The sequence below is a fragment of the Spinacia oleracea genome, chromosome 2, assembly GCF_020520425.1.
Source record: "Spinacia oleracea cultivar Varoflay chromosome 2, BTI_SOV_V1, whole genome shotgun sequence".
Taxonomy (NCBI): domain Eukaryota; kingdom Viridiplantae; phylum Streptophyta; class Magnoliopsida; order Caryophyllales; family Amaranthaceae; genus Spinacia; species Spinacia oleracea.
In genome coordinates this window covers 10,540,565-10,550,468 of record NC_079488.1, presented here as the reverse complement: position 1 = coordinate 10,550,468, position 9,904 = coordinate 10,540,565, and the positions used below count along the sequence as shown (strand labels likewise).

General features: G+C 35.3%; 1 protein-coding gene across 1 annotated transcript; it reads left to right on the top strand.

Moving 5' to 3' along the window:
• Positions 1 to 655: 655 nt before the first annotated feature.
• LOC110804451 (uncharacterized) lies at positions 656 to 4,959 on the top strand. Its single transcript, XM_022010044.2, has 6 exons — positions 656 to 1,039; positions 1,157 to 2,379; positions 2,487 to 2,778; positions 3,038 to 3,544; positions 3,909 to 3,969; positions 4,625 to 4,959. Exons 1-6 carry the CDS (start codon positions 656 to 658, stop codon positions 4,957 to 4,959), a joined length of 2,802 nt encoding a protein of 933 aa, XP_021865736.2.
• The last annotated feature ends 4,945 nt before the right edge of the window (positions 4,960 to 9,904 follow it).

Here is a 9,904-nt window from a genome sequence, read left to right as displayed (position 1 = left end):
CTTACGAAAAGGGGATACCCGTTATTATAATGGTTGCATGGAATTTTTAGAGGTTGCAAAGGAGACTCTTCTAAAGGGAAAAACTCGATGCCCGTGTAATAAATGCAAGTTAAATAAATGGTTTGACTTAGGCGAGGTAGGAGGACACATTTTATTTAACGGTTTTTATAAGAATTATAGGCAATGGATTTTCCATCGTAGAGTTGAAGAGAGTAATACCTTAGAGATCCATAATGATCAAGAAAATGTAGTTGGTCGAGATGATATGAATGGGTTACTAAGAGCAGCTTTTAAGGTTGACAATAGTCCACAACCCACCAACGAACCCCAAGACCCATCATTAAGTGAAGCTAATTTTGAAGATGAATATTCGTATGACATGCATGAAGAGTTAAATTTTGAATGTGAGGAAGATGATGAATTTCCATCAACCAACACCAATGAAGAAGAAGCGAAGTATAAATGACTTAGGGAAGCTTCTGATGAGGGTCTATATGAGGGGTGTACAACTTTCTCAAAGCTGTCGTTTCTATTGCACTTGTTTCACCTCAAGTGTATGTTCCATTGGTCTGCCGCATCATTTAATAAGTTGCTTGAGCTTCTATTAGACGCATTTCCTTATATTAAGGAGTTTTCATCGTCGTATTATGAAGGCATGAAGATAATGAATGATTTGGGATTGGGTTACGAGAAAATCCATGCATGTCCGAATGATTGCATGTTATATTGGGGAGAATTTGCAGGAAAAAGTGAGTGTCATATCTGCCACAGATCAAGGTGGAAGAATGTGAAAGAAAAGGAGGGTGAGAGTAGTGTGAAAGACAAAGGAACATGTAAGAAGGGTGTTCCAGCTAAAGTGATGTGGTACTTTCCTCTGATCCCTAGACTAAAGAGACTTTACATGTCATCTAAAACAGCAGAGGACATGAGATGGCATTTTGACCGCAAGGATGGAAATATCATAACTTACCCGACGGATGGTGAAGCTTGGAAAATGTTTGATAAAAGATATGAGGAATTCGCCAAAGATCCTCGTAGTGTTAGATTGGGTCTAGCAAGTGATGGCTTTAATCCATATCGTTTGATGAATACTAGTTAAAGTACATGGCTGATGATCCTGATTCCTTATAATTTGCCACCGTGGCTTTGTATGAAGTCGACATCATTTATTTTGTCTGTGCTTATTCCGGGGAAACAGGGTCTTGGTATGGATATTGATGTGTACTTGCAACCATTAATCCATGAGTTAAAATTGTTGTGGGAAGGTGTAGATGCCTTTGATGCTTATAGCGGAAAAAATTTCAAGATGCGAGCAGCCTTACACTCCACTATAAATGACTTTCCAGCATATGCTATGTTGTCGGGTTGGAGTACAAGAGGTTATAAAGCTTGCCCTTCATGTGTTGATTCTACTTATTATTATAGTTTTGGTGGTAAAATTGTCTACCCTGGGTGTCGAAAATGGTTACCAGTTGACCATCCTTATCGTTCTCAAACAAATGAATTTGATGGGACAGAGGAACATGGTCTTGCTCCGGTTCGTGTAAGCGGGACAGAAGTTTTGAAGCAACAAGAAAAAGTTAAGTATGTGTATGGAAAGTCAAAAGTTATTCGGAAAAAAAGAGGGAGACTAGAAGATGATGAACTTGATGATGATGATGATGATAATGATGATAATGATCAGGATGAGTCTAATCGTGTTCTGCGGAAAAAGAAAAGTAAGCTTTTTGAATTAGAATATTGGGAACATAATCCTCTTAGACACAACTTAGATGTTATGCACATTGAGAAGAATGTATGTGACAATTTCTTAGGAACTCTCTTAGATATGAGCAAGAGTAGAGATGATAAGAATGCTAGATTGGCCCTTAAAAAACTGAACATAAAATCTCATCTTTGGCCTCAATCTCATCCAAGTCGTGTTAACGTCTATTTGCCTCCGGCTGCATACACCATGTCTAAAGAAGAGAAAGAAAGATTTCTTACAGTCCTACAAAATCTTAAAGTTCCTGATGGGCATGGATCTAATTTGCAAAGGTGTGTGAATTTGAAGCAACGAAAACTTATTAATCTGAAAAGCCACAACAATCATATGCTCATGCAAGATATCCTTCCTGTTGCTTTAAGAGCATCTAATGCTACAAAAGTAATTGATTTTCTCGATGAATTGTCGTACTTTTTCAAGAAGATATGTTCAACTGCTATTGAAAGAAGTGAATTAGATACCATTCCGTCGAAGCTTGTGTTGACTCTTTGTAAGATGGAGAAAGAGTTTATGCAACCTTTTTTCACAATCATGGTGCATCTACTAATTCATCTAGCGGAGGAGGTCAAACTCGGTGGACCTGTCCATTATAGGTGGATGTATCCCATGGAGAGGTCAATATCTTAAACTTCAATATTTTTTTAATCATTTTAAAATAATAATACATCACAATACTTGTCTTATTCTTTCACGTTCACAATCCTGTTCATTATATTTCAAGGTATTTGGCCTTTTTGAAATCTCATGTAAGCAATAAAGCGCAACCAGAAGGATCCATAGCTGAAGGGTACCTTTTATGGGAAACAATTGCATTTTGTTCGAGATATTTAGAATGTGTAGAGACCATATTCAACAGACCGAAAAGGAATGAAGATGGTGTTCCAGACATCAACAACTATTTATATGGCTCTGCTGGTCGTGTAGTTGGGATGAAAAAGAATGTCCGTGTTGATGACAAAAGTTTAAAGCAAGCACATTGTTATGTTTTGCTTCATTCGGATGAGATGAAACCGGTGCTTGAGTAAGTAGCGTCATGGGTTATTTTAGAGCGTATCGGTCATTACTGTTAGTAACTCGAATTTTTTATTTCGAAAGGGCCTTCCTACAAGAAAAACGGCAAGAGAATCAAGTTGAAGAAGTTCAAGAAAGTTGGTGGATAATCAATGAATTTTCCGATTGGTTGCTAAACAAGGTCATATGCTTTTAAATTTGGGATTTCCTTATTTATTTTTTATATTTACCAATCTAAAACTTATGTTTTTCGAATTATAGGCCAATAACCTAGATGATAGGACAAAAGAAGGAAAATTGAGAAAAGCCTTGGCCTATGGTTTAAGCAATCGCGGCAAAAGGATGAAAAGTGTTATTATCAATGGCTATAAGTTTAACACCGTGGACCGTGAGCGATCTCGAAAGACTCAAAATTCCGGAATTATGGTAGAAGATGATGGCCAAGAGTATTACGGAAAACTTAATGAAATATTAGAACTTGATTATTATGGTTCTTTCAAAGTTCTAATGTTCCGATGTGACTGGGTTGATGTACGGAGGGGTGTCAAAACATACTCGAGTGGTAGAGTTCGTGTCAATTTCTCAAAGTTGATGCACACTGGTCCAAATTTGGATGATGATCCATTTATTTTCTCTTCTCAAGCAAAACAAGTTTTTTACATTGAGGATGAGATACAAAAAGGATGGCTTCGTGTTATTAAGACTAAGCCTAGGGACTTGTTTGATATTCCTGATGATGACAATGATGATGAGCTTCTAAATGATAGTGTTTTGGATTTATAGAATTTTTTGTCATAGTTTATAGAGTTCATTTTTTTTCTAAATGATAGTTTATATACTGATATTGTTATTGGTTCCTGCTGTGTTGCCAAATTTTTAATTAAATCCTCAAATCTCACAGAATGTGTATCTGATGAATGATGTCAGTCAAAAATATTTTATGTGTATCCTCAACCTGTGCTGCTAACAGTACGTTGAGTAATGAGAGTCAAGTCGCCTTTTTCATCTCGCTTTTATTTTACAAGAACTGACTTTGTGTTTGGAAATCTATCCTGTATGGCCTCCCTCAATTTCAAGAGTAATTGGGTTACTTGAGGTGCCTGCTGCCTGCTTAATTCCACTGCAATTTCAGGGTTTTAGCAAACTGTCTACAGAAGATTGTTTGGGTCTTGAATCTCTGTGTTTAGCTGATTGTATTCGACTGAAAAGAAAGCCAAACAAAATAGGGTAGCAGATATTTGTATTAGCTAGAATTAGGAAATCAGACTAATACAATGGGTATGGAGTTATGTTCAGTTATGTTTACCGGTTACGTTCTATAAGAGAGGCTTTTATGCTCCAGGGCCATGGAGTTTTGTTCAGTTACCAGGTTGAAAGCAGTTGATAAATTGATACGAGTCCAATTCAGTTGTTCATTCTGACAGACTAATGACTGTTGATAAATTGATAAGAGTCCAATTCAGTTGTTCATTTGTTCTGTTCAGTTTTTTTCACTCCCTCGGTTTCAAGATTAACTTGGTTATTTTAGGTGCCTGTTGCCTGCTGCCTGTTTACTTCCACTGCAATATCAGTTGTGTTCACTAGTTCATTTAGTTCAGTTGTTTTGATTTGTTCATTTGTTCATTTCAGCTGTTTTCATTAGTTCATTTCATTTGTTTCCATTATTTCCGTTGTTCTGATTTGTTCATTTCAGTTGTTTCCATTAGTTCAGTTACATTCAGTTGTCCATTTAAGTTGTTTTCATTAGTTCAGTTGCCTTGCTTGCTAATATTCTATTTTTTTTGTGACTTGTCTTGTAGTTGCTACATAGTAAGGATGACTTATTGCAAGAGGGTTAGAGTCAAACAGATGCTACTGGATCAGCATCAAATTCGCTACCATCACGTACCTCATCTTTGAGTGAAGATGCATCACAACCAACCAAAAAGCATGCTACTCAATCACAACCATATGAGGTGCCTAAGTCTGTTAGATTTGGACCATTCTCTCCACCAGGTACCACTGCATCGATGGTTGCACCTCTATGTCCGAGTACTGCAAAAAGTGCACAACAAGCTATATGGAAAACACCACCTACTGGATCAACATCAAATTCACTCGAGGCATCAACTGAAATAAAATTCCACCTAAGATTACTTCCAAGATTTCAATTCAACCTAGTATCCCTCCTTCAAAACCAATGAAATACCCTTCTCCTTCCTCCGGTCAGAAAACACCTAGTATTCAATCTAGTAACCCACGTTCAAAACCATTGAAATACCCTTCTCCTTCCTCCGGTCAGAACACACCTAATATTCAACCTAGTATCCCACCTTCAAAACCACCGAAATACCCTGCAGAAGGTGTTCAAGAACCAAAAGGGAACTCAAAAAAATCGAAGTCCTTACTGGAATATCCAGAATGGCGTGATAATGTAGATTTTGATGACAAGGAAGAGGTTATGACCACCGGTAAGTTCAATTTTTAACCATTAGATATAGTTGCCCTTGTCCTTATATCTTAAAGTTTAATCAAAGCATCTCATGATAATCCTTTTAGAATTAGCAGCCTAGCTTTCCTTTTCATATGTGTATTATGTAATGCATTATTCAAGGATAAGTTGCATCGAAAAACGACCAACCTTTTTCATGTCGATCATGGAGTAATGTTTTTAGAAGTTAATAATAGTCCATATTAAATGATACGTAGTATGAAAGAATGAATCAAGATTAAGAATTTTGATTTTTAAATAAAGTGAACAAAAGAAAAAAGAAACACAGGGGCAAAAAAGAAAACAATTTAAATTCATATAAAACATACTCCGTATTTATGTGGTAAACATTAAAAATCCTCCTTACTTAATTAGTTGATTCTCTTGTTGTTTGCTAATTATTGAAGTGCTCCCATATGCAAGATCCAAATTCAAATATTAAAAATACAAACACTGAGTAAAACAAAAAATTTAACTAACAAAGAAGAAATAGGTTGTACCTTGTACATCAGATTAGAGAAACTGCTTGAAGGAAAGTGTTGGTCGCAAGAACTCGATCAGACATTAATGTTCATAAAAAGTAACAATGAGTTATATAAGAAAATGATACTCTAAAAAAGGTTTTAAGGAAAGATTTGAGGGAAGAGTAGAATTGAATCACTTGCTTCTATATATGTCCATATGCACAAACACAAACAGGCTTGGCACTAGAAGTCAAAAGTTCAAACGCTAAAAATCATGTCAAACTGTATGTATGTCAAGATTAAGAGCATATAGATGGAACTTGTTTCTCTGTTAGGAGTATTTAGTATCTGTCTTGCTTTTGTCAATATGCACAGATGCCAGAAAGTATTTTAGCTATTCAGGATGATGCACAGTATCCAACTGGTTTAGTTGTCTAATAAACAGAAATAAGGTAGCAACGTAACACCAGAATTTTATTTAGCAGACTTATAGGTTGTGATCGCATCTGATCTATAACTTTTGTGTCCTTTCACTTACGGAATTTGTGAACAATTCGCGGCTTGGTCTTCAACATGCCCATCTTATGAAACTCCGACCTTCATTATGACAAGTTAATTTTGATTTTGTGATTCCTGATGCTCCTTCTACTTCTTGGCTTCTTACAAATCATTCCTCTTAACTTCAGGAGTTCAACTGTTCCATGGTTAAGATTTTGTGGATTTTGATGGTTCCAAGACTGTATCTTCAGAAGTCTTCTGTTCATTGTGGTGATTTTTCTAACATTTTTTGTGGTGATTTTTTTGTACATTTGGACACTGGACCTGCAGAGTGTAGTTGGTTATGTTACCACAGATTTTGGACTCATTTTCTTTCAGAATCTTTTTATTTTGAACCTTTGGGAATTTACATTTTCTCTTCTTCGTTTATTTAGTTAGTCAGATATATTACTGACTTCACACTCTGTTGCTTATATGATTTATAAAGGTGGAATCTCCTAGGTCGTTATCGTTGATTTTCTCTGCTCGGCTAAAATTTTATGCGAAGTTGGTTATATTTGTTGTGACTGCTTCTGTAAAATATTTCTATTGGGAATTGGTGTGTTGCTTGTTACATTTCTGCTTATTCAAGTGGGAGTCCTCCGTGCCATATACAAGTGTCAGCGTTGCTCATTTATATGCCAACATTTGCTAGTGTAGTGGTCTCCAATACATCAGGTTAATTGTCTGGAAAATTATGTTGGGTGAAGAGGTCTAAGGAGTTTGGTGACTTATTCATTATTTTAGCTGGAGGAGTTCTTTGTTTTGTTTTTAATGGTCAAACAGTTGCTTTCTCGGTGATTGAATAATGGGTGATCAAGTAGGTTGTTAGTTGACTCTGTTGTCCGATAACCTTATTTGCAGAAAGGTTCGTGCTAGATGATTTTGATCTGCATAGTGGATGGATTTTGGAGTCCTTTCTGAACAGTTGTTTCGACTACTACTGTTCCTGTAGTTTACTTAATCTCTTGCAGATCAGAATTCGTTTTTTCTTTGGCCTCATGAAATTGTCTAGATTTTGTTTACCGATTTCATCTTCAAGCGATGCTGGATTCTGACAAAGTAATGACTAGGTGACTGTTTTGAAAGGTTGCAAATAGGTTAACATCTGATGATGGTGTATTTAGCGTTTAAACAACTGATGATTTAAATTCTATTCATTCTCAATTTGAGGACTTAATGTTGTCAACTTCAGTTTTTATACTGGTTCCTTGTTAATCTGCGTGCAGTGCGTTCTGTTGTTCGTAATTTTCTCCTCCTTTTTGATCGTGGACCTTTTGCAGCAATAGGATATTGGTACATCTTAAGCAATGCAAAATTTTGATTTGGGATGGGTGTTGTGAGTCGTTCTCTTTTCATTTTTCTGATTACTTGTCAGATAGCAAGAAAACTAATTATACCTCTCGCGTTAAATGCAAGCAGAGATTATCATTGTATACATAGACTATCACCAGTTTATATGATTGGTTTAATCGTGGGCTATTTAAAGATGTCTGAACTCTTTTTATGCAGATGCTAAGGGTAATATTGGAGTGGCCAGTGGTCCTATTCAGACAATCGATGTCTGGAGTAACAACGGCATCAAGTACTTTGTTGAATTCAATGACTTGTGTCAACCGCTTAGGAAAGGTGGACAGATCTTGGTCAGGTTCATTGGGAGCCTTGCAAAGATGGAGGCTTACTATCCAGTTGGATAAAAGAACTGGAAAAAGGTCGATGCGGCTCTAAAATCTAAATTGGTACAAGAGATAGATGTAAGTATAATCTTATGAAATCATCTGCTTCAATTTACTTAAAAGAGACCTATAAACTGAATTGATACTCCCATGAAATGCATCTGTTTCGATTTACTTAATTAGACCTATAAACGTCAATAAATCATCAGATTATTCAACGTTGAAATGCATCATTCACCCACAAAAAGTAAATACAAAGTATGATTGGAAATCAGCAGCACCTGAAATATGGTTGGAAATCTGAAATATGATTGAAAATCAGCAGTCTGACTTGATTCCTATGCTGATTGTGGTAAATTATTTCACTACTAAAAAATGCATTTTTAACGACAATATACTACCGACCAAGTCAATATTCTTTTGTTAAAAGGATTAGCGCGGTACCATTTTACGACCAAGAAATAAGTTCGTCGTGATTGGTAAACAAGGTAAATAAAAACTAAAAGACAATAAAGCTGTTTGTCGTTATTTTCATTTTCAGTAGCGCGACTTGTATTTTCTCGAAGGGCGCACAAGATTCACTTATCTCTAACCTAAAATTCTTAGGTTTGGAATTGCAATTTCTTGTTTCCGAAGGACGCCTAAAGCTCGCCTTAAATTGGTAGATTCTCAAATTCATATTATGTCTGCCTCTCTTGTTTCCCCCCTTTTCTTTCACAAGCTATGGCATTTTCATGGATGAGGACACTATTAATCTTGAACTGGAATTCTTTGTCAGTTTTATGCGAGCAGATCGCAGTACGGTATTTTTCAATTTTTCCTATCTATTTCACTACACTTCAGCGACTCTTTCCTTTCAAAATAGGATATCGTAGTTGATTCAAGCTTTTGGTTCAATTGATTGATGAAGTTGGGTTCAGATCTGCTTGTCAAATTCTTGAATCCTAGTAATTTTACTTTGGTAATCTAATTCTTGAATCGCAGTAGCCCTCAATTTCAGCAAAACCGCAAAATATTAGGTGCACCCGGTTGCGTGTAGCTCTACACGCAACCGGGTTAAAACTACGTCGTTTTGATATTTTTTGCCAAAAAAAATAAAAAAATAAAAATCACATACTAACTTCCCCCTAAAACCACGCATATCATGGTTACTTTACAAAAACAATCAGTTATTTTTATTGATTAAAAAAGTCAAGGATTCTATTAATATTTTAACAAATCTTTACAAAAACAATCAGTTACTTTTATTTGCATTTAAATCTTTAACAATTTACATTGTTTTATTTGCGGTTTATTCGTACTCCTTATTTCTCGTATCATGTATTAAATTAATATGGAGTAGAAATACAATACATGTGTAAAGGCATATAAAAAAACAAATCGTAAAACAAAAATACATTCAAGGTGTAAAAGTACATGATAGGACAAAAAAAAATACATTTAACCAAAAGCACATAACTAAGACCAAAAACACATTACTATATATAAAAGTACATCTTACTTCACATAAAAGTACATATTTACAACTACAAGCACATAACTATGACCCAAAAAACATTACTTCACATAAAAGTACATATTTACAACTACAAGCACATAACTAGGAAGAAAAACACATGTTCAATTGGAAAAGGAAATCAACACAAAATAGGACAAATTCTAATTACTGGTTGATAAACACTACGTCTGCCATTGATTAAGATGCACGTCTGTTCTTGGGTGTAAAGAAAACCCATGAAATTCCAATTAATAATAGATAAAATTATCAAAAACTGTCAAAATAAATGAAATTAACAATTAAATTACAAATGAAAAGAACATCAATACACACTTACTTGAATAAATGAAGATTAACACATACGAAATTTACGAATTTGAGCAACTGTGTCGCCTAATTTGCGATTTTTGGAGATGAAGATGTTCTTTATTTTGGTTTTCCCCTTTTGACGACATCAACGATGATTCTAATTGATTCTCTAAA